Raw genomic sequence first — 25,326 nt, forward strand, 5'->3', positions numbered from 1 at the left:
TAGGCATGACAGGGTGATGGGAACACAGCCCAGCCCTGGCCCAGAGCAGATCACTCAACAGGAAGGACTCCGATTCCAAGCTCCCAGCATGAGTCTATTATTAGCATGAATTCAACTACCTGCCGCCCCACTCACTGACTGCTCACTTTGGACCGGGCACTTTGTGTTTGTTACCTGGCCTATTCCTCCCAACAACTCTGTGAGGTAGTTATTATCCTCCCGACCTTACAGATGAGGAAACTGAGGCTGGGGTAGATTAGGCAGTTTGCTCAAGGTCATGTAAGAAGTTGTAAGAAGTTCAGAGCCCTCTGCCTCCAGAGCCCTCTCTTGCTATCATACTAAAGCAAACCACGAGCTAAATCCTCTCTCTCTGAGCCCCAGCCATCTCTGTAAGGATTGTTGTGAAGAGGAATTGAGGTAATGTTTTCTCTAATGGCAGATGATAGGTAGGCATCTTCAGAGGCGCCACAGAAACATTCTGAGAGAATGGCCTTCTACTGCACGTAGAACAAGGCCATGAGACCAAGAGCCCTGAACTGGGAAGTGCTGAACTTTAGGGCTGTCTCTGCCATTAAGCCCTGTGCTTCTGAGCAAGTTCCTTCCTCTTTCTATGCCTCAGTTTCCTCATCTGTCCAATTTTGAGCTAACAGACATGAGCTCTAAATTCCTTTCCAGCTCAAAGTACTGGGACTCAGTTGAGGTTAGTCATACCCTACAAGGTTGCTCCAACCTCAGCCACCAGCAGGAGCAAGCGAAAGACTCCAAATGGTTTTCCTCTGGATCAGGCCCCACCCCCAGCATCTGAGAGTTCAGGCTGGCGCAGAAGAGGGTGCCAGAGGAAGGCAGTACTCTTCCCAGCCATCCCTCTGCCTCATCCATACCAAGGTGGCTCTTGGTCCTGCTTGCCCCTGCAGTGACCACACTACAAGGCCTGGGAGCCAAGACTCAGGATCAGTCCCCGCCCCGGCCCTGTCCCACAGTGTGACCTGGCCAGTCTCCTTCCTACCCTGACCCTCTGACTCCTCTTCTGGAATGAAGGGTTTGGGTTGTGACAGGGAAGGCTCCTGTCTTCTCTGACATTTATTGTTTCAGGATCCTTTGGCTTCTTGCTGTTTTCCTTCCTGCACTGCTGAAGCCTGTGACTGGCCGTGTGCCCCTTGGTCAGGACTCTGCAGACATCTTCCCAGCCTGGGCACCAGTCCAGCCTCGCCAGCTCAGCCTTACTGGCTGCCCCTTGTGGGGTGATGGGAAGCAGGGAAGAAGAGGGGTTGCAGGAAGGGAGCCACGCCCTCAATGTATGGTGGGGCCTCTGCAAACCCCAAGTTTCCTGGCTGGGATTTTCCCCGGGAGATTGCTTGTCGGTGATGAGCTAAGAGAACAAGAACTTGGCTGGACTAACCGCCGAAGGTTCCTACCCAACCCCTGGCCCAAGCCCTGAATTCCACCCAATCCTAGGGCAGAACCTGGCCTGCCCTCTTCAACAGAGCAGCAAATGGTCCCTCCCACCTTCTGGGTTCCCTTGTTGGCCAGGATGAATCCCTCCCTGCCCCCGACTCGGGCTTGCTATCCATCACTGATCCCTTAAAACCAGCCCTATTGAAGTCTTGGCAATTTCCTAAATCTGCCCAACTGTTTCCAGCCACCAGACCTTTGCTCACACTACTCCCTCTGCTTGGAGGGTCCTTGCCCCATTCTGTCCAGTAAACACTTCATCTTTCCCTACTCAGCTTACATGTCACCCCCTCCCCACCACAACAGAACTGATCACGCCTGCCTTATTCCATCCTGTGCCCACTACAGGCTTTCATTAGAGCATCCTGGCCCTTATTTGCCATACATGTTTGATCTCTATAGGGCTGAAAACTCTAGAAAGGCAGGATACAAGGCTCATTTACCTTTGTATCTGCAGCACTCAACATAAGGCTCAGGATATGAGTGTCAATAAACACGTGTGGAATGAATTATTAAACGTATGAATACATATTAGCAAGGCCCAATGGCAACAGAGAAAAGAGAGCAAGGGTTAAGAACTCTGGCTTTCATGTCATACTGTCCTAAAGTCCAAATTCTGGTTCCAGTCCTCTTAGCTATGTGACCTGAGGCAAGTGACATAGCTTCTCTGACAGACGTGCCCCATCTGTCAAATGGCATAATAACAGCATCTATCTAATCAGATGGAACTCAGTCAGGCATTTAAGCACATAGCCCAGCATATGACACACAGAAGGCGCTCCATGGTAGCTATTCCTGCCCAGCAGACACCTTCTCTGTATCCAAATAACTGGACAGGCCCTGGGTTATGTGTTAATATCCGAAAAATGCTTACAGTACTGCCTGATGTGTTTGTCATTCTTATTTTTACCGCTTTTTAACACAACCCAGACAACATGGATGAACCTTGAAAACATTATACTAATTGAAAGAGATCAGACACAAAAGGCCACATATAGTAGGATTTCATTCATATGAACCATCCAGCATAGGGAAAGCCATAGAGATGGAAAGGTGCCAGGGAGTAACTACTAATCAATACAGGGTTTCTTTTTGGGGTGATGGGAATATTCTGGAATTACATAGTGGTGATGACTGTACAACATTGTGAATATACTTAAGGCCACTGAATTGTACATTTTAAAATGGCGAATTTTGTGTTCTGTGAATTTTACCTGAATGAAGATAAATCAACCTAAAACCAACCTAAGGGATTGTAAGATGCAGCCAGGACTGAGAAATGCTGGGTAGCCTCTCAGCAAATGTTTTGTTCTGTTTTTGTAGAGACAGGATCTTGGTTTGTTGCCCAAGGTGGTCTCAAACTCCTGGCTTCAAGTGATCCTCCCACCTTGGCCTCCCACAGGGCTGGGATTATAGGTATGAGCCAATGGCCTCAGCAAATGTCTGACAAAGAAATGAACAGATGGGAGACAGCAAAGGGCAGAGCTGAGGGAAGACCCTGCCTTGTCCAAAATCAGGCTATTCATTCCCCCAACACCTCCAAGGTATACAAAAGTTCCCTTTTTGCTCTGGTGCCAGGACTGCACAGATAATCTCAGCACTCACTCGTGGTTAATTACCTCATCCCTATTGCAATTACTTTCTTATTCTCTCTGTATGTTTCCTGATCTCTTTAAACTACCCCGTGTGCAGGTATACTTGTGTTCACAGTAAGAAGGAATTTTTATTTTATTTTATTTTATTTTTTTGAGACGGAGTTTCACCCTTGTTACCCAGGCTGGAGTGCAATGGCATGATCTCGGCTCACCGCAACCTCCGCCTCCTGGGTTCAAGCAATTCTCCTGCCTCAGCCTCCTGAGTAGCTGGGATTACAGGCGTGCGCCACCATGCCCAGCTAATGTTTTGTATTTTTAGTAGAGGCGGGGTTTCACCATGTTGACCAGGATGGTCTCGATCTCTTGACCTCGTGATCCACCCGCCTCGGCCTCCCAAAGTGCTGGGATTACAGGCTTGAGCCACCGCGTGCGGCCAAGAAGGAATTTTTAAAAATTATTAAGTACCTGTTATGTGCTAGGTATATGCTAGATTTTTTTATGTGTTATCCCCTCAAACAAACCCATAAGATAGTTATCATCATTCCTAATTCACAGATCAGGAAACCAAGATTCAGAAAGGTTAAGTCATTTGCCCAAGATCACACGCTCAACAGGAATGCAAACCCAAGTCTGTTTGATTTTAGTTACTAGACTCTCACCACAGACCTCAGCCACATCCCTGTATGCTATATAGGTTGTCAATCAACTTTTCACGGCAGTCCTTCTGCCACCCAGAAGGGGACCTTGTCTAGTTCTCTCCATGCCCTCAGGGCCTGCCTTTGTACACAGCAGGTGTTCCGTAAATATGGCTTAATAGATTACTAACCTTCGGTGGGTGTGCAATAGCTCACAATAGTTTTCACCCTGACTGCTCCTCGGTTACCTGGGAACTTCTGAACTGCACACTTGCCTAGGCCTCACCCTGGGAGATTCTGATTCAGTGGGTCTGGGTGTAGCCCGTGGCAGCTGAGAGTCTTAAAAGATCTTTCAAGGTCTAAAACCAGTCAAGTTAGAGAACCTTCAGCAGCTGTTCCCAGCTCAGCCTCCCATGCCCTCCAAAGCACCTCTCGTGACCTTGGTGAGATGGAATCACAGTGTTTCCAGAGCCCTACTCTAGAGACACAGAAGCCACTCCCTGTGAGCCTCTCACCCCCTCATCTGCCCTGGGGCCAAGCTCTAGGCCTATGGAAGGGATCTTCTAGGAGCATCTGTCTGAGAATGTGATCAAATTGCCTTCCGGGAAAACATGTTCCTTCTGCTCTGACCTACAGTACAGTTTCTGCCCCAAAATCTGCCTGCGTCATCTGTCTCCTTGCACCTCAGTGGCCAGAAACAGCTGAACACTAGGCAAGGAAGTGAGCACAAAATTTGGGGAGAGACTTTGAGAGACAGGCTCAAGGAAGACAAATCCTGGGAGAGAAGGAGACTTTGAGAGATAGGCTCAAGGCTGACAACTCTGGGAAGACCCTCAGCCCCCTGTGCAGAGGCTGCTGGTCAAGAGGAGGCTGGCTCAGTGGAGTCGTGTCCCAAGTCCATCCCAGAAAACCCTGCTGATCACAGGGCCATGGCCACACCCTATGTCTCTGTTCCCCTTCTCGAAAGAACTTCTCATCTGCCCCCTCCTCAAATCAGTCCAGGCTGATGTGGAGGGGAAAATAACATTAAATCTGCTCTTTTTTTTTTAGTTTTGCTGTGTCTATAGTGGCATGATCTCAGCTTACTGCAACCTCCACCTCCCAGGTTCAAGCCATTGTCCTGATTCAGCCTCCCAAGTAGCTGGGATTACAGGTGCCCGCCACTATGCCCAGCTAATTTTTGTATTTTTAGTAGAGATGGGGTTTTGCCATGTTGGCCAGCCTGGTCTCAAACTCTTGACCTCAGGTGATCTACCCGCCTCAGCATCTCAAAGTGCTGGGATTACCAGTGTGAGCCATAAATCTGCTCTTTTTTTTTTTTTTTTTTTTGGACAGAGTCTTGCCCTGTTGCCAGGCTGGAGGGCAGTGGTGCAATCTCAGCTCACTGCAACCTCTGCCTCCAGGTTCAAGTGATTCTCCAGCCTCAGCCTCCTGAGTAGCTGGGATTACAGGCTTGCGCCATCACACCTAGCTAATTTTTGTATTTTTAGTAGGTATGGGTTTTACCATGTTGGTCAGGATGGTATCAATCTCTTGACCTGGTGATCTGCCTGCCTTAGCCTCCCAAAGTGCTGGGATTATAGGTGCCCAGCCCATAAATCTGCGCTTAAGATTACCAATGACCCCCATGTTGCCCAAGCCAAAGGCTGTGTCTCTGTTGTTGTCTTCTTTTACCTCTGGACATCTAACAGAGCCAAGTACCCCTCCCTCCTCAGAGCACTTCTCTCCTTGCTTCTGAGGCAAGGCACTGTCTTGATTTCCTTCCTTCCCCATTGGCAGACCATTCTTGGCCTCCTTTATCAATTCCTCTTCCTATCCCAATCTCTTGATACTGAGGGTCCCCAGAGCTTGGGCCTGGGTCTTCTTCATTCCTCTCTCCAGGTGATCTTGTCCATTCCCACAGCTCTATTTTTTTTTAATTATTATTATTTTTTGAGACAGAGTCTCACTCTTTCATCCAGGCTGGAGTGCAGTGGTGCATCTCAGCTCACCGCAACTTCTGCCTCCCAGGATCAAGCAATTCTCCAACCTCAGCCTCCAAACAGCTGGGATTACGGGTGCGTGCCATCATGCCTGGCTAATTTTTTGTATTTTTAGTGAGACAGGGTTTCACCATGTTGGCCAGGCTGGTCTCAAACTCCTGACCTCAAGTGATCAATCCCCCTGCCTCAGCCTCCCAAAGTGCTGGGATTACCGGTGTGGGCCACTGCATTCAGCCCCCACAGCTTTAAATACCAGTTCAAGCAATGGGTGCAAATGTGGTTCAGGCAGCACCTGCATGGGAATTTCCAGAGTGTTGGTTTAAATGCAGAATCCCATACTCTCCCCCATGCTGGCAAACCTGCTGTCAAGTACATCTGTCATCGTGTGCCAGTCTGGCACCTGACCTCCTTCCTATGTCTGGGGACTTCCTTGCTGCATAAGTCTTGGCAGAGCTTGCCTCCTATAAAAGCTGAAAACAACAAATTATTGCTTTTCCAGCCTCTCTTATACCTAAGCTCAACGAGTCAGAGACCCTCACTACAGACTTTGAATCAGGAGCACAGTGGAGGATACATTCCAATGCTAGTGGCAACAGCAGCAATGATGCCTAGTGTCCAGGGGACAGTGACACAGGTGATGGCATTTAGCGTGTGGCAGCAGTGTCCTGCCAAACTGGCTCAGTGGCATGATTTTGGCTGAGATCCTACCTGCTGCCCGGCCCCAGTTTTCCAACTTCCCAGAAATTCTGTGAGCTACTGAACATTCCCTTTCAGTGAAGCCCTTTTCTGCTTAAATCAGCTCAGGCTGTTTTCTCTTCCTTGCCATGAAAAGCCTAAGATACCTCCACTGAATCATACTCTGGGAATGACACCAGGTGATGCTGACACAGATGCAAGTTTGAAACCCACTATCTCGATGCTGGCAGCTCTCAAATGTGTATCTCCATCCCGCTCCTTTGAATTCCAAACTCAAATACCCAGCTGCCTTCTTGACATCTCCATTTGCATGTCTCAAGACCTATAAAGATATACAGAGGCCCAATTGGCTCACACTTGTAATCCTAACATTTTCAGAGGCCAAGGCAAGAGGATCACGTAAGCCCAAGAGTTTGAGACCAAACCAGCCTAGGCAACACAGAAAGACCTCATGTTTACCAAAAGAAAAAACAAATTAGCTGGATGTGGTGGCATATGCCTGTAGCCCTAGCTACTCAGGAGGCTGAGGCAAGGGTATTGCATAAGCCCAGGAATTCAAGCCTGTGGTGAGCTATGATTGCACCACTGCATTTCAGTTTGAGCAAAAGAAGGAGACCCTGTCTCTAAAAACAAAAAATTTAAAAAAAAATAGAATTCTTGATTTCCTCCCAAACCTGTTCCCCTGCCAGATTTCCCCTTCTTGGTATATGGCACCCTTCCATCAAAAATTTAAGGCTGGGCACGGTGGCTCACACCTGTAATCCAAGCACTTTGAGAGGCTGAGGTTCGAGGATCATTTGAGGTCAGGAGTTTGAGACCAGCATGGCCAACATGGTGAAACCCCGTCTCTATTGAAAATACAAAAATTAGCTGGGTGTGGTGCCATGCGCCTGCAGTCCCAGCTACTCAGGAAGCTAAGGCACGAGAATCACTTGATTCTGGGAAGTGGGGGCTACAGTGAGCCAAGATGGTGCTTCTGCACTCCGGCCTGGGAAACAGAGCGAGACTCCATCTCAAACAAACAAAGGTATTTGGGACCCATTCTTGAGCACTCCCCGCATGTACTCCATCAACAAATCTTGACTGCTTCTAAAACACTTCTACAATCTGTGCACTTCTCTCCTCCTCCACCAACCACGACCCTATCCATGCCACCATCATCTCTTCCCTGAACAACTGTATGGCCTTCTTGGGTCCTCTCCTGGCCCCTCTAATCTAGTCTCCACACAGCAACTGATATGATCTTTCTAAAATATACACTGGATTCTGTTGCTTGCCTGTGTAAGAAATAAAACTTATGGCCAGGCACAGTGGCTCACGCCTGTAATCCTAGCATTTTGGGAGGCTGAGGCAGGTTGTATCACAAGGTCAGGAGATCAAGACCATCCTGGCTAATATGGTGAAACCCCGTCTCTTCTAAAAATACAAAAAATTAGCTGGGCATGATGGCATGTGCCTGTAGTCCCAGCTACTTGGGAGGCTGTGGCAGGAAAATCACTTGAACCTGGGAGGTGGCAGTTGCAAGGAGCCGAGGTCATGCCACTACACTCCAGCCTAGGTGACAGAGAGAGACTCCGTGTCAAAAAAAAAAAGAAAGAAAGAAAGAAAAAGAATGAAAACTAAAACTTGCTAACTTGCTACAAGGGCCATCAAGCTTGGCCTTGCCACTGCCATGCAAACTCAGCTGGTGCCACTCTCCCCTTTGCCCATCTTGATGCTTTTGCCCCTTGGGCCCCCTTTCGGGGTCACATATACTTCAGCTTCTTTATTGCCTCGGGGCCTTTGCCTAAGCTGTCCCCTCCATCTCAACCACCCCCATACCATCATTCTCTATGAATGCTCCTTTTTAGTTTTTTTCCTTTGATTTATTTGTTATTCAACCAATATTTTCTGAAAACACACTATGGTTCTATGGTAAATATTAGGGACACAACAGTGAGATTAGTTTCTGTTCTCATGGAAGTTAAAATTTATTGACAAATTAGATCTTAACAAAATTATTATTATTTTTTGAGACAGAGTCTCGCTCTGTTGCCCAGGCTGGAGTGCAGCGGCACAGTGTGGGCTCATTGCAACCTCCGCCTCCTGGGTTCAAGCCATTCTCATGCCTCAGCCTCCTGCATAGCTGGGATTACAGGCACACGCCACCACACCCAGCTAATTTTTGTATTTTTAGTAGAGGTGGGTGGGATTTCACCATGTTGGCCATGCTGGTCTCGAATTCCTGACCTCAGGTAATCCACCCACCTTGGCCTTCCAAAGTGCTGAGATTACAGGCATGAGTCACTGGGCCTGGCCTAGATCTTAACAAAATAATTTTTCAAATAAACGTAAACTTTATCTATAACGTGTGCTACAAAGGAGAGCAATACAGTGCAATTGGGGGCTGTGCCAGAGTAAAAGTGGAGAGGCCAGTTAGGAGGCCACTGCCATGTTCCAGGGGAGAGGACAGTGGCATGTTCTGGGGTAGGGATACGTACAGGCAGGGAGGCTACCGGTGCTTAGAAGGTAAAACTGATGGCTGGGCACGGCGGCTCACGCCTGTAATAGCAGCACTTTGGGAGGTCAAGGCGGGCGGATCACAAGGTCAGGAGATCAAGACCATCCTGGCCAACATGGTAAAACCCCATCTCTACTAAAATATATATACATATATATGTAAAGTAGCTGGGTGTGGTGGCGTGTGCCTGTAATCCCAGCTACTTGGGAGGCTGAGGCACAAGAATCCCTTGAACCCAGGAGGTAGAGGTGGCAATGAGTCGAACCACTGCACTCTAGCCTGGCGACAGAACAAGACTGTCTCACAAAAACCAAAAGAAGGTGGCCAGGCACGGTGGCTCACACCTGTAATCCCAACACTTTGGGAGGCTGAGGCAGGCAGATCACAAGGTCAGGAGTTTGAGGCCAGCCTGACCAATGTGGTGAAACCCCGTCTCTACTAAAAATACGAAAAAAATAGCCGAGCGTGGTAGCAGGCAGCTGTGATCCCAGCTACTCAGGAGGCTGAAGCAGGAGAATCGCTTGAACTCGGAAGGCGGAGGTTGCAGTGAGCCAAGATTGCGCCACTGCACTCCAGGGACAGAGCAAAACCGTCTCAAAAAAACAGAAGGTGAAACTGATGACCCTTGGTGCTGAGGGGCACATGTGGAGGTGAGGGGATACACCGCTCACTGTGAAAGGAACACTGGAAGGAAACCTGGGGGAAAGTCATGAGTGTGGTCAAGTGAGCAGTGGGACGTGAGGATCTGGGCCACAGGTAAAAATGTGAGTCACCTGGATATGGGTGGTGACTAAAGCCACACGTGTGGACAAGATTCCCTGAAGAGATGAGGACCCAGAACAAACCTCCAGGAAGGCCTTGATGAGGAGGATGAGTCTCTGTGCCACTTACTACAATGAGCAATTTCTGACTTACTTGTTCTTTTTGTTTGTTTTCTATTGTTTTGGAGACAAGGTCTTGCTCTATCACCTTAGCTCGAGTGCAGTGGCACCATCATATTTCACTGCAGCCTCAACCTCCTGGACTCAAGTGATCCTCTCACCTCGACCTCCCAAAGTGCTGGCATTACAGGCATAAGCCACTGCACCCAGCATGACTTATTTGTTTACCTGGTTAGTGTTGGGCTTTGCCAGAAGACTGTAAGCTCCACAGGGCAGGGACTATCTCCTTAACTGAGCAATGCATCTGCCCAATGTCTCATACAGGGCCTGGCATGGAGCAGTCCTCAGGCATTATTCTGGCAGGGCCAACCTCATCCATTCTTTGAACAACATGATTGGGTCTACTGGTCCCCACTGCCCAGCAAAAAGTCAGAATGCTTAACTGGAATTCAAGACCATCCAAGTCTTGCTGCATCCCTTTAGCATTCTAATCTCATCTTTTAAATCTTTTAAACTCCTATACTGGCTGGGCGTAGTGGCTCATGCTTGTAATCCCAGCACTTTGGGAGGTCGAGGTGGGCAGATCACCTGAGGTCAGGAGTTTGAGATGAGCCTGGTCAACGTGGCGAAACCCTGTCTCTACTGAAAATAGAAAAATTAGCCGGGCGTGGTGGTGAGCACCTGTAATCCCAGCTACTAGGGAGGCTGAGGCTGGAGAATTGCTTGAACCCAGGAGGTGGAGGTTGCAGTGAGCCGAGATTGTGCCATTGCAATCCAGCCTGGGTGACAAAAGCAAAACTCCATTTCAAAAACAAAAAAACAAAAAAAAAACCCTCCTATAACTGAGTTTTCTAAACAGGTTCTTCTACACCTGGGAGTATACATAAATGATCTAAACCAGGGAGGTACAGAACAGGATGTGCACGGCACCTCTCCCTAGAACCTGGACTGTGTCGAATAAAGAGGAATCGCCATGGACACTTCTGAGGGAACCTTCCAGGCCCTGTTCCTCTTCTCTGAGAAATGCCCCCTCCCACACAGTAGGTCTCTATGGCCATGTTTACCCTGCCTGTCACTATCCCTCCATGACCTCTGCTGATGAAACCAGGGGTAGAGACCCAGCTACTGGAACCAATCCAGAAGCTGGGCTGGGCTGTCAACCTCTGCCAGGAACTTGGAAGTGGGACATGAGACTGGCTCAGTCTTGTGTCCGGTTACCTTTAGACACTGGCCCAGTGAGGTCACATGAGCATGGGAGCTGTGCTTTGGGACCTGTGTGAAGATGAATGAGCAAAAGCGCTGATCAGATGTGCAGAGAGAAGCAGAAGCAGGTGAGAACAAGAATGATGAAGGAGATGCCTTAGTTCCTGACAACTTCCCAGCCTCCAGTTCCAGGCCCTGGTGAGGTGTACTTTTACCTACTGCCCTTCAGTCCCATGAGGCACCTCTAGTTCTTTAAAGTTCCCTCAATCTCCATGCCTGATGATCAAAAAACAAACAAATTTCCTTCCAACAGAAACAAGCTGGACAGGGTTTATGTTTCTTGCAAACAATCTCTAAGATTACACAATTTTAGACTACAATACAGACACATTACAAAGTAAGTTGTAAAATTCACAAGAACATTAAAAATTAAGAAGGAAATCCTTTCTAAAGCAAGATTCAAAAAAGCAAAAGTCACAAAGGAAAAGAAAAATGTGACTCCAAAACAATTTAAACTGTGCATTGTAAGACATGATACCGATTTAGGTAAACATTCCCCCAGCCACTCCCCTTCCCCACTGACAATATATTTTCCATGAGGACATACATTGAGAAGCATGTACATTTCCACAGCAATTACCCCTGGGGAAAATATAGGAATTGAGAGAATTGTTCATAGGCCTTTTCTGTTATGTTTTAAATTTCTTAAAATTATGCCCTTGTAATCCTACCATTTTTGGAGGCCGAGGTGGGCAGATCGCTTGAGCCCAGGAATCCAAGACCAGCCAGGCAACATGGTGAAACCCCATCTCTACAAAAAATACAAAAATTAGCTGGGCACCTGTAATCCTAGCTACTCAGGAGGCTGAGGTAGAAAAATCACCTGAACCCAGAGGTTGAGGCTGTAGTGAGCCATGATTATGCCACTGAATTCTGTCCTAGGTGACAGAATGATACCCTATCTCAAAAAATAATAGGTCAGGCACAGTGGCTCACACTTGTAATCCCAGCACTTTGGGAGACGGAGGTGGGTGGATCACGAGGTCAAGAGTTCAAGACCAGCCTGGCCAAGATGGTAAAACTCAGTCTCTATTAAAAATACAAAAATTAGCGAGGCGCCGGGCGCGGTGGCTCAAGCCTGTAATCCCAGCACTTTGGGAGGCCGAGGCGGGTGGATCACGAGGTCAAGAGATCGAGACCGTCCTGGTCAACAAGGTGAAACCCCGTCTCTACTAAAAATACAAAAAAAAAAAAAAAATTAGCGAGGCATGGTGGCAGGCTTCTGTAATCCCAACTACTTGGGAGGCTGAGGCAGGAGAATCACTTGAACCCGGGAGGCAGAGGTTGCAGTGAGCTGGGATCACGCCACTGCACTCTAGCCTGGGCGACAGAGCAAGACTACATCTCAAAATAAATAAATAAATAAAATAATAAATTATGCCCCTTGTCCAATTAAAACTTTACACACACACACACACACACACACGACTTTGAAGATCTCCTATTTGTGGCAAACTGCTTCATTTGAGACATACTGGGGGATATGTGTCCACTATCAGTTTGAGGCACACGACATAGTGTGAATTCTTAGCTCTTATCAAAACGGCTTACTTGGTTCCTAACATGCCCTCTTCCTACCAGTCTCTGAATTCACTCCCTTGTCCTCTCCGCTAAATGGGGTTCATCTATCCTTCCATCCAGAAGTGTCACCTCCTCCAGGAACTTCTTCCTGATTGCACCAGTCCTTACTGCTCTTTCCCTCTCCTGTTCCACTTGCCTCTTATGGCATTGACTGTACCTTTCTCTGGGGACTCAGGACAAACTCCTGGGGTTCTTAGTGATCTCCTTGTAATAGGCTGCTTCTCCCTAGTCAGTCAGCAAATCAAAGGAGCATCTTTATGAACTTCGTGTCCCTGATGTCCATAGAGATGGCACAGAGAACTTGACAGAGCTCAGGCAGAGCACAGCAGAGTCAGAGAGACCCACTATGTGACACAGGGCATTTGCCTTAACTGCCCTAGGCCCAGTTTCACCTGTTGTTGTGAAAATCAATGAGATGATGGGCATAAAGGGGCCCAAGACAGGAAGAGGCTGGTTGACGTAATGACTATCTTAATATACTCCCTCATATTTGTATAGTGTTTCATAATTGAACACAAAAAACTTTACCAGTAAGGTAAGCAGGGAGTGATTATGACATCCATTTTAAGGATAAAATAACGAGGTTCAGAGAAGTTACATAGGGAGGAGAGACAGATGGACTTTAAAAGGAAAGAGAATAGAACCAGGGTAGAAAATATGGGTAGAAATGCTAATTCTTGGCCAGGCGCAGTGGCTCACACCTGTAATCCCAGCACTTTGAGAGGCCAAGGTGGGCGGATCGGATCACAAGGTCAAGAGATTGAGACCATACTGGCCAACACGGTGAAACCCCGTCCCTACTAAAAATACAAAAATTAGCTGGGCATGGTGGCGCACGCCTGTATTCCCAGCTACTTAGGAGGCTGAGGCAGAAGAATCACTTGAACCGGGAGGCAGAGGCTGCAGCAAGCCAAGATCGCACCACTGCACTCCAGCCGGCAATAGCGTGAGACATCATCTCAAAAAAAAAAAAAAAAAAGAAATGCTAATTCTTCCACTACCCAGTCCCAGGAGCTTGGACAAGTCTGTTGGCCTCTCTGGACATCAGTTTCTCCATCTTATCTGAGAGAGTTTCTAGCTGATCTCTACGTTTATGGGGTCCCTCAGCCCTGACATTCTAGTGACATTCTAGTTCCCTGTGACCTGCCAGGGTCCTTCCCAGCAAGACCGTACAAAAGGGCTGCAAGTCCCCAAACAGGGTCCCTACTTACTCCCAGGAAACCAGCCAGAACTGGAAGATTTGACTTACGAATCAGCTGCATTTTGATTCAGTCAAATAGAGCTTCAAGCCTGGGGGTGGGTTAGTCATGCTCAGAACTGGGGGAAAAAATTGCAGCATCAAACTACATGCAAACACAATATAATCGCAAAATATAAATGCAAATGCAAAACCAAACAGGAAACCTCAGGGAAGTCTAATCCAAAGCTCAGACTAACTTTTTGGGCCCTGAAATGCTGAAGAGAAAAGCTGTGTTTGGGTGCCACAAGCCTTTCTGTTGTAACAGTGAACCTCTTCATGTACCGAACCAAAAATCTGAAGGCAAAGGAGGATGGGTTCGAGCTTGCTGCGGCCTCCAGACCCAGTCTAACAACCCCCTTCCCAACACACACAGTGCTTACACTTATACAGCCAGACAAGGCCAGATGCATAGGCATAAATGGGCATTTCTGTCCATGGAGAAGATTCATACTGGAGCCCCTTCTCCTGCTCTAAGATTCTAATGAACAACCTGGAGAGGAGGGTGAACCATGAAATCTCTAAGAATGCAGATGGCACTGACTCTGCCAGGTCATGAAATGCGAGGCTATGAAGACGAACCTCAGGAAGCTCTCCAAAGGATGGGCTGGACAGCAGTGTTCCCTGTGAGCCTCCCAGTAAAATATAGCTCACATCCACAGGAGGTGGACTCTAAGCTACTGATTCTGCCCAAGAAAGGAAGCCAAATCTGACCACTGCTTCTTATTTTAATAAAATATGTACCCTTACTATGTGCAAAGTAGTAGGCTAAGTTCTGTGAGACAAATGAGAGAAGGCTAGGCTCTGTGAGACAGACGAAGACAAAAGAGACCCGATCGCTGTCTAAAGAAGTCTGCCAATTAACCTGATGATAATAATTCCATTTATCAAGAGGCATGGGCCCGCGTGGTGTCTCACGCCTATAATCCTAGCACTTTGAGAGGCCAAGGCCGATAGACATCCTGAGCTCAGGAGTTTGACAACAGCCTGACCAACATGGTGAAACCTCGTCTCTACTACAAATACAAATATTAGCTGGGTGTGGTGGCGCACTCCTGTAATTCCAGCTGCTTGGGAGGCTGAGGAATGAGAACTGCTTGAACCCAGGGGGCAGAGGTTGCAGTGAGCCGAGATTACACCACTGCACTCTAGCCTGCGAGACAGAGCGAGACCGCCCCCCAAAAAAGACACATGCTTTATTTACATTGTCTCATCTAACACAGCTCTGTGAAGTACACATTATTACCCCATTCCACAGATGACAGAACAGGTCACATGCCCACGTTCACCCAAATGGCAAACTGCAGAGCCAGCGTTTGAACACAGGTCTGCCTTCCCCAAAGTCGATGCTCCTTCCACAGTCCTCTATCACCCTTACAAAGTGATACAAACAGACTCCGCCATGGAGGGTCAGCCTGCCAAGAAAGAGGAGGAGGAGAGATTTCCCGACACTGGCCTAGGGTGTTAAGAACTACTGAGCTTTGTATCTGCCGCACAGTGGGTGCCCAGTACACTTAGGGTGAAGGGTGGAAGGCTAGAGCCGTTGCTGAGGTCCAAACACCACCCAAATTCAGGGCATCCTTTGGAGGGGAACTGCAAAACCACATTACTCTCTGTTGGACCAAGGCCACGGGGTGTCTGCCCTAGAATATTCCCCGCAGAGGAGCCGGGGAAAGCTGCAGCAGGTTCAAAGAAGCGAAATGGAAGGAACTCCAAAGAGCATGGGAATGGGGTGGGGCAGGCTGCAAGGCCGAAAGAAAAGGCCTAGGACGCTTTGCTGGGAAAGACAAAGAGGAGAGGGGAGGGGAGAGGTGACGATAAACTTGCCAACAGCCGGGCCAAGGTGAACCCCGGCTCCTGGCGCCTTCCCATCCGCATTCATTCCACAAACTCGGGCCAAATCTTCGAACCAGCCGCAAGGGGGAGGGGGCCTCCCTGCAGCCAGGAGGAAGAAAGTTCAGGACCGAGGCGGGAAGCCTGCTTCTCAGAAGGGGAGTGACGGGGGTTGGGGGGGCACACTTGCGGGGCTCCGAAGATGAAAACGCAAACTGAGGCTGGAAGGCGCTAGGCAAACCCATATGTGAGGAGGCAGTCACGCGGGGTACTTGGGGTACCTCCCCCGACCTGTAGAGTTTGTCATCGAAGTGACCTCGAGGACCCCCAAAACGGTCCCTCGGGCCTCCCCGCCGCCTAGACGGTGAGGACGCAGCTGTTGAAGATGCGCTCGGTCCTCCCAGATCTAGGGAAGGAGCAGGTTTCCGGGCGCAGTCTGAAGGGCCGTCGCAATTCGGGTCACGCCTGTAGAGGTCAAGGCCAGGCCAGGCGCCTACCCCCGACCCCTCCCTCCTCGACCCCCTCACCTCCTCCCGCGCCAGCGCCGCCCCCCGGCACCGGGACATCTTGGCGGCGAAGGCAGCGGCCCCAGTCGGGGAGCTGAGGTCCTCCGTGGTGACGGCCAGGAACTCGGCGACGCTGAACTGCTCCGGCATGGCGGGCGCGGGCGTGGGGCTCCCGGAGCGGGGCGCGGGGGGCGCTGCGCCGTTCCGCACTGAGCCGGCCTCACAGCCAGCCGGGGGCGCCTTCCCGGCCTCCGCACGCCCCGCCCCTCCGCACGCCCCGCCCCCGACCTTCCAGTCGCTCTCCGTTCCTCAGCTGGGACGGCCCCGCCCCCGGTCCCTCGCCCGCCTCCCCGGCCCCAGCCCCTGCCCCCACCCCCGGCCCCGGCCCTACACCGCCTCAGGCCCCGCCTCCGACTAGCCGTCCCGCCCCCGGCCCCTTCGGCCCCGCCCCCAGCCCGTCTTTGCCTCAGCCTCAGACCACGCCCCCTGGCTCGATGCCCCGCCCCCGGCCCCCGTCGAAGTTCCTCCGCCTTCCCCCATCCCTGCCCCTCCACGACTGTGTCCCCTTTCATCCCTCTCTGGGTCTCCCAAATCCTCCTCCCTCGCACGGCCCAGTCTGCCCCATCTCCGCGCTCCGTCTGAGAGCCCCCTGCCTCTTCCTCCCTCCTCTGCTGATTTGTTCCGAGTACCCCATGACCTCGCCCCTTCTGCCGTACCCCTCAACCCGCCTTCCCCTTTCCCCACAGCACCCCCAAGTCTCCTTGCCACGCTCCGCCCCAATCGCCCCGCCCCTCCCTTGCACCACAAGCCCAGCTAGCTCTCAGCCTCGCCTCCGCAAGCATCCAGGGACTCCCTCCTGCTAACCCCCGCCCACCCGGGAATGTGTGGTTCGGGGCCGCTGGCTAGCTGTGTGACTTGGGGAAAATTACTTCTCTCCTCGGAACCTCAATTTCCTTGCCTGTACAATGGGAAGCCTGATGCCTGCTTGGTTGTGATGTTGCAAAGAACCGAACACGTGCGTGTGCCAGTTCCCTCTTACCTGACCATCGATCGCACCCATGCCTTTATCTGCCTCCGCCTGCCTTTCACCCCTTAACCTTGCTCACCATCCTTTGGGGCGGATGAGGGATGGGGTTCAGGATAGAAACCCACTTAGGCTTAGTTTTGAGGCCTGAGGTCCTCCAGGGAAAAGTTCTCCAAGTAAAAAAAAAAAAAAAAAAAAAAAAAAACAAGAAGGCACCGCGGCAAGGAACATTGGTTTTGGGAGTCAGAGGAACTTAGATTCCAATCTTGGTTACTTTGGATAAATTACTTGCTCCTCTAAGCCTAAATTTCCTCCTCTTAAAATGGCCTCTTGGTGTTTTACCCCACACGGCGGCTATTGAGAGAATGTTTCCTTTTCTTGCACAGAAAAGAAAAACCAAAATCCGAAAGATATGCGCTAAAATGTTACTAGCTGAAGACATTATGAGTAATTTTCTTTTCTTTTGGTGAATCTATATATCCGAAATTTTATACAATGACCATATACTACTGTGTAATAGAATTAAAAGTTGACAAGCGCGGTGGCTCACGCCTGTAATCTTAGCACTTTGGGAAGCCAAGGAGAGTGGATCGTTCAGGAGCTCAAGGGCAGCCTGGGCAACATGCTGAAACCTTGTCTCTGCAAAATATACAAAAATTGGCCAGGCGTTGTGGCTCTTGCCTGTAGTCCCAGCTACTTGGTGGGCTGAGGCAAGAAGATAGCTTGAACCTGGGAGGTCAAGGCTGCAGTGAGCTGAGATCGTGCCACTGTACTCCAGCCTAGGTGACAAAGTGAGACCCTGTCTCAAACTAAATAAATAAATAAATAAATAAATTTCTGGAAGTCACAAGTCTGAAATGACTTTCACTGGGCAGAAATCAAGATATCAGTGGGGCCGTACTCCCTCTGGAGGCTCTAAAGGAGCATTTATTGTCTAGCTTTTGCAGCTTCCAGAGCCATATTTCTTGCATTCTTTGGCTTGTGGCACCTTCCACCTTCCAGGGCAGCAGCAACTTCAAGCATCTTACTTGCTGTCTTCCCTGTGGTCAGATTTCTCCCTGCCTCCCCTCTTTTTTTTTTTTTTTTTTTTTTTTTTTTTTTGAGACAGTTTCACTCTTGCTGCCCAGCCTGGAGTGCAATAGGGCAATCTTGGCTCACTGCAACCTCCACCTTCTGGGTTCAAGCAATTCTCCTGCCTCAGCCTCCTGAGTAGCTGGGATTACAGGCATGCACCACCATGGCCAGCTGATTTTGTATTTTTAGTAGAGATGAGGTTTCTCCATGTTGGTCAGGCTGGTCTCAAACTCCTGACCTCAGGTGATCTGCTCGCCTGGGCTTCCCAAAGTGCTGGGATTACAGACAAGAGCCACCACACCCAATCCCATTTTTTTTTTTTTTTTTTTTTTTTTGAGGCAAGGTCTCGCTCTGTCACCTCAAGCAGTGCAGTGATCACAGCTCACCGAAGTCTCAAGCTCCTGGGCTCACGCAGTTCTCCCACCTCAGCCTCCCAGGTGGCTGGGACTGCAGGTGCATGCCACCACACCTAGCTAATTCAACCTCCCAATTTTTTTTTTTTTTTTTTAAAGACAGGATCTTGCTCTGTCACCCAGGCTGGAGTGCAGTGGCATGATCTCAGCTCACTGCAACCTCCGCTTTCCAGGTTCAAATGATATTTGTGTCTCAGCCTCCTGAGTAGCTGGAATTACAGGCATGTGCCACCACACCCAGCTTTTTTTTTTTTTTTTTTAAGATGCGGTTTCACCATGATGGCCAGGCTGGTCTTGAACTCCTGACCGCAGGTGATCCACCCACCTCAATCTCCCAAAGTGCTAGGATTACAGGCGTGAGCCACCACGCCCGGCTTTTTTTTTTTTTTTTTTTTTAATAGTAACAATAGGCTTTCACCATGTTGGCCAGGCTGGTCTCGAACTCCTGACCTCAAGTGGTCTGCCTACCTCTACCTCCCAAAGTGCTCAGCCTCCCTCTTATAAAGACACCTGTGATTACATTTAGGGCCTATCCAGATAATCCAGGATCATCTCCCCATCTCAAAATACTTAATTTAATCACATCTACAAAATTTCTTTTGCTACATAAGTGCCATCTACTGGTTCCATGGATTAGGACCTGGATATCTTTGGGAGCCATTACTGAGCCAACCACATCTTCCAAGGCTGTATCTCCAGCCTGGACCTTTCTCTAGCTCAAGATCTATGACAGTTTCGCTTCACTGCCTCACAGACACCTCAAACTCTACAGGTCCAAAAGTGAACTCATCATTTTGTACGCCCACCCCTTGCACGAGATTCTTTTCTGTCCCTGCCTTGATGGAAGGTATCACCATGCACCCCCGTCAGGGTCATCCTCTCCTCCCTTCTTCCAACCTCCACTCAAACAAGTCTTGTCACTAGTCTCACCAATGAGACCACCTTCTCCATCTGCAGGCCAACCCCAGTCCAGACCACTGCCACCTCTCACTTCCTCGCTGGTCTCTCTGCCCCTATGGTGCGTATCTGTTCTGCCGCTCCCTGCTTAGACCTCTTCAGTGTCCCCCATTCCTCTCTGAATAAAAGCTAATCTTCTTTTCATGGATGTCTAGCCCTCCTTGGTCTTGCTGCTCCTGCCATTCACAGGCTGATCTCCCGCCTCCCCATCCCTGCTATGATTGAGCCCTTTCACTGTTCTCCATTTTGTCTGTAATGCTCTCCCGTCTCCTTTCAGCTGGCCAACTTAGATGTCAATTCCTCCAAGAAGCCTTCCTTGCAGGGCGCAGTGGCTCACACTTATAATCTCAGCACTTGGGAGGCCGAAATGGGAGGATCACAAGGTCAAGAGTTTGAGACCAGCCTGGCCAACAGGGTGAAACCCCTTTGCTACTAAAAATACAAAAATTAGCTGGGCGTGGTGGCATGTGCCTGTAGTCCCAGCTACTCAGGAGGCTGAGGCAGGAGAATCCCTTGAATCCAGGTGGAGGTTGCAGTGAGCCGAGATTGCACCATTGAACTCCAGCCTGGGCAACAGAGAAAGATTCCATCTCAAAAAAAAAAAAAAAAAAAAACCTTCCTTGATGTCCTTATTCTGGACTCCTACAAGACCCAGTATCCCCCACCACAGCAATTACCACTGTGGGCTGTAATCATCTGTTTTCTGATCTGTGGCTCTGGCCCACCTATTTATTTATTGAGCATTTACTACATACTAATCAAAGGGCCAAGGGCTATACAAGCAATAGCTCACTAAATATCCACTCAATACTCACAGCAACACTATGAGGTAGGTGATGTTACACTTCCCATCTCAGTAAAATCAAAGCTCAGAGAGGTTAATTTTGATAAAGTCAGAATGAACAAGTAATATAACCAGGATTCCAACCCAGGTCTGCATGACTTCAAAGCCTTTTTTGTTTTGTTTTATTGTTATTTTGAGACAGGGTCTCACTTTGTCACCTGGGCTGGAGTGCAGTGGCATGATCATGGCTCATTACAGCCTCGGCCTCCTAGGCTCAAGGGGTCCTCCCATCTCAGCCTCCCAAGTATCACAGATGTGTACCACCACACTGGGCTAATTTTTAATTTTTATATGGAGGTTGCAGGGAGGTCTCACTTTGCTGCCCAGGCTGGTCTCGAACTGCCAGGCTCAAGTGATCATCCCGCCTCAGCCTCCCAAAGTGCTGGAATTATAGGTCTGAGCCACTGAGGCTCACCATTCTCTCTCTCTCTCTCTCTCTCTCTCTCTCTCTCTCTCTCTCTCTCTCTCTTTGAATATATATTTTATTGCACTTTAGATTCTGGGGTACATGTACAAAACATGCAGGATTGTTGCATAGGTACATACATGGCAATGTGGTTTGCTGCCTCCATCCCCCTGTCACCTATATCTGGCATTTCTCCCCATGTTATCCCTCCCCAACCTCCCTACCCTCCGCTGTCCCTGTCCTGTTCCCCCACAACATACCCAAGTGTATGATGCTCCCCTCCCTGTGTTCATGTGTTCTCATTGTTCAATATCCACCTCTGAGTGAGAACATGCAGTGTTTGTTTTCTGTTCTTGTGTCAGTTTGCTGAGAATGATGGTTTCCAGATTCATCCATGTCCCTACAAAGGACAAACTCATCGTTTTTCATGGCTGCATAGTATTCCATGGTGTATATGTGCCACATTTTCCTTGTCCAGTCTATCATAAATGGGCATTTGGGTTGGTCCCAGGTCTTTGCTATTGTAAACCGTGCTGCAATGAACATACATGTACATGTGTCTTTATAATAGAGTGATTTACAATCCTTTGGATTTATACCCTGTAATGGGATTGGTGGGTCAAATGGAATTTCTATTTCTAGGTCCTTGAGGAGTCACCACACTGTCTCCCACAATGGTTGAACTAATTTATACTCCCACCAACAGTATAAAAGTGTTCATATTTCTCCACATCCTCTCCAGCATCTGTTGTCTCCACATTTTTTAATGATTGCCATTCTAACTGGCATGAGATGGTATCTCAATGTTTTGATTTGCATTTCTCTAATGACCAGTGATGATGAGCATTTTTTCATATGTTTGTTGGCCTCATACATGTCTTCTTTTGAGAAGTGTCTGTTCATGTCCTTCACCCACTTTTGAATGGGTTTGTTTGTTTCTTGTAAATCTGTTTTAGTTCTTTGTAGATTCTGGATATTAGCTCTTTGTCAGATAGGTAGATTGCAAAAATTGTTTCCCATTCTGTTGGTTGCCTGTTCACTCTAATGACTGTTTCTTTTTTTTTCTTTTTTTTTTTTGCTGTCCAGAAGCTCTGGAGTTTAATTAGATCTCATTTATCTATTTTGGCTCTTGTTGCCAATGTTTTTGGTGTTTGAGTCATGAAGTCCTTGCCTGTGCCTATGTCCTGAATGGTTTTGACTAGGTTTTCTTCTAGGATTTTTATGGTGTTAGGCCTTATGTTTAAGTCTGTAATCCAGCTGGAGTTAATTTTAGTGTAAGGTGTCAGGAAGGGGTCCAGTTTCTGCTTTCTACACATGGCTAGCCAGTTTTTCCAACACCATTTATTAAACAGGGAATCCTTTCCCCATTGCTTGTATTTGTCAGGTTTGTCAAAGATCAGATGGTTGTAGATGTGTGGCATTGCCTCTCAGGCCTCTGTTCTGTTCCATCGATCTATATCTCTGTTTTGGTACCAGTACCATGCTGTTTTGATTACTGTAGCCTTGTAGTATAGTTTGAAGTCAGGTAGAGTGACTCCTCCAGCTTTGTTCTTTTTGCTTAGAATCGCCTTGGCTATGTGGGCTCTCTTTTGGTTCCATATGAAGTTTAAGGTGGATTTTTCTAGTTCTGTGAAGAGGGTCATAGGTAGCTTGATGGGGATAGCATTGACTCTATAAACTACTATGGGGAGTATGGCCGTTTTCACTATATTGATTATTCCTAACCATGAGCATGGAATGTTTCTCCATCTGTTTGTGTCCTCTCTTATTTCCTTGAGCAGTGATTTGTAGTTCTTCTTGAAGAGGTCCTTTACATCCTTTGTTAGTTGTATTCCTAGGTATTTTATTCTCTTTTTTTTTTTTTTTTTTTTTTTTTGAGACGGAGTTTCGCTCTTTTTACCCAGGCTGGAGTGCAATGGCGCGATCTCGGCTCACCGCAACCTCCGCCTCCTGGGCTCAGGCAATTCTCCTGTCTCAGCCTCCTGAGTAGCTGGGATTACAGGCACGTGCCACCACGCCCAGCTAGTTTTTTGTATTTTTAGTAGAGACGGGGTTTCACCATGTTGACCAGGATGGTCTCGATCTCTCGACCTCGTGATCCACCTGCCTCGGCCTCCCAAAGTGCTGGGATTACAGGCTTGAGCCACCACGCCCGGCTATTTTATTCTCTTTGTAGCAATTGTGAGTGGCAGTTCATTCTTGATTTGGCTCTCTTTAAGTCTGATATTGGTGTATAGGAACACTTGTGATTTCTGCACATTGATTTTGTATCCTGAGACTTTGCTGAAGTTGCTTATCAGTTTCAGGAGATTTTGGGCTGAGACTATAGGGTCTTCTAAATATACAGTCATGTTGTCTGCAAATAGGGACAATTCGACTTCCTCCTTTCCTAATTGAATACCCTTTATTTCTTTTTCTTGCCTGATTGCTTGGATAGAACTTCCAATACTATATTGAATAGGAGTGGTGAGAGAGGGCACCCTTGTCTAGTGCCAGATTTCAAAGGGAATGCTTCCAGTTTTTGCCCATTCAGTATGATATTGGCAGTGGGTTTGTCGTAAATAGCTTTTATCATTTTGAGATACGTTCCATCAATACCTAGTTTATTGAGAGTTTTTAGCATAAAGCACTGTTAAATTTTGTCAAAAGCCTTCTCTGCATCTATTGAGATAATCATGTGGTTATTCTCTTCGGTTCTGTTTATGTAGTGAATTATGTTTATAGACTTGCATATGTTGAACCAGCCTTGAATCCTCAGGATGAAGCCTACTTGATCATGATGGATAAGCTTTTGGATGTGCTGTTGCAATCAGTTTGCCAGTATTTTATTGAAGATTTTTGCATCTATGTTCATCATGGACATTGGCCTGAAGTTTTCTTTTTTTGTTGAATCTCTGCCAAGTTTTGGTAGCAGAATGATGTTGGTCTCATAAAATGATTTGGGAAGGATTCTTTCTTTTTGTATTGTTTGTAATAGTTTCAGAAGGAGTGGTACCAGTTCGTCTTTGTATGTCTGGTAGAATTCAGCTGTGAACCCATCTGGACCTGGGCTTTTTTTGGTTGGTAGGCTATTAATTGCTGCCTCAAATTCAGCCCTTGTTATTGGTCTATTCAGGGTTTTGACTTCTTCCTGGTTTAGGCTTGGGAGAGTGCAAGTGTCCAGGAATTCATCCGTTTCTTCCAGGTTTACTGGTTTGTGTGCATAGATTTGTTTGTAGTAATCGCTGATGGTAGTTTGTATTTCTGTGGAATCAGTGGTGATATCTTGTTTTTTATTGCATCTATTTAATTATTCTCTCTTTTCTTTTTTATTAATCTGGCTAGTGGTCTATTTTGTAGATCTTTTTAAAAAAAAAAACAGCTCCTGAATTTATTGATTTTTTGAAGGGTTTTTTGTGTCTCTATCTCCTTCAGTTCTGCTCTGATCTTAGTTATTTCTTGCCTTCTGCTAGCTTTTGAGTTTTTTTGATCTTGCTCCTCTGGCACTTTCAATTTTGATGATAAGGTGTCGATTTTAGATCTTTCTTTGCTTCTCATGTGGGCATTTATTGCTATAAATTTTCCTCTAGACACTGCTTTAAATGTGTCCCAGAGATTCTGGCACGTTGTGTCTTCATTCTCGTTGGTTTCGAAGAACATCTGTATTTCTGCCTTAATTTCATTGTTTATCCAGTCAACATTCAAGAGCCAGTTGTTCAGTTTCCATGAAGTTGTGCAGTTCTGAGTTAGTTTCTTAATCCTGAGTTCTAATTTGATTGTACTGTGGTCTGAGAGAATGTTTGTTATGATTTCCATTCTTTTGCATTTGCTGAGGAGTGATTTACTTCCAAATATGTGGTCAATTTTAGAGTAGGTGTGATGCAGTGCTGAGAAGAATGTATATTCTGTGGATTTGGGGTGGAGAGTTCTGTAGATGCCTATTAGGTCTGCTTGGTACCGATCTGAGTTCAAATCCTGGATATCCTTGTTAGTTTTCTGTCTTGTTGATGTGTCTAATATTGACAGTGGAGTGCTAAAGTCTCCCACTATTATTGTGTGGGAGTCTAAGCCTCTTTGTAGGTCATTAAGAACTTGCTTTATGTATCTGGGTGCTCCAGTATTGGGTGCGTATATATTTAGGATCATTATCTCTTCTTGTTGCATTGATCTTTTTACCATTATGTAATGCCCTTCTTTGTCTCTTTTGATCTTTGTTGGTTTAAAGTCTATTTTGTCAGAGACTAGGATTTCAACTCCTGTTTTTGTTTTGTTTTCTCTCCATTTGCTTGGTAAATCTTCCTCCATCCCTTTATTTTGAGCCTATGTGTGTCCTTGCATGTGAGATAGGTTTCCTGGATACAGCACACTGATGGTTTTTGACTTTTTATCCAATTTGCCAGTCTGTCCCTTTTGATTGGGGCATTTAGCCCATTTACATTTAAGATTAATATTGTTATGTCTGAAGTTG

The 25,326-nt window shown here is 47.6% G+C and overlaps 1 protein-coding gene across 2 annotated transcripts in view; it reads right to left on the reverse strand.

The window, feature by feature from the left end:
* The window catches only part of ASAP3 (ArfGAP with SH3 domain, ankyrin repeat and PH domain 3), a 62,052-nt gene extending 45,602 nt beyond the window's left edge, over positions 1-16,450 (reverse strand). Inside the window, exon 1 of one of the 2 annotated variants that reach the window (XM_074380264.1) lies at positions 16,183-16,450. In XM_074380264.1, coding sequence (XP_074236365.1) covers positions 16,183-16,311 — 129 coding nt within the window. In that variant the 5' untranslated portion in view covers positions 16,312-16,450. The remainder of the gene's footprint in view (positions 1-16,182) is intronic. The other variant, XM_003934877.4, reaches the window with a different exon arrangement.
* Between the last annotated feature and the right edge of the window lie 8,876 nt (positions 16,451-25,326).

Source organism: Saimiri boliviensis, chromosome 11 (assembly GCF_048565385.1).
Source record: "Saimiri boliviensis isolate mSaiBol1 chromosome 11, mSaiBol1.pri, whole genome shotgun sequence".
In the NCBI taxonomy this organism is placed as follows: Eukaryota; Metazoa; Chordata; class Mammalia; order Primates; family Cebidae; genus Saimiri; species Saimiri boliviensis.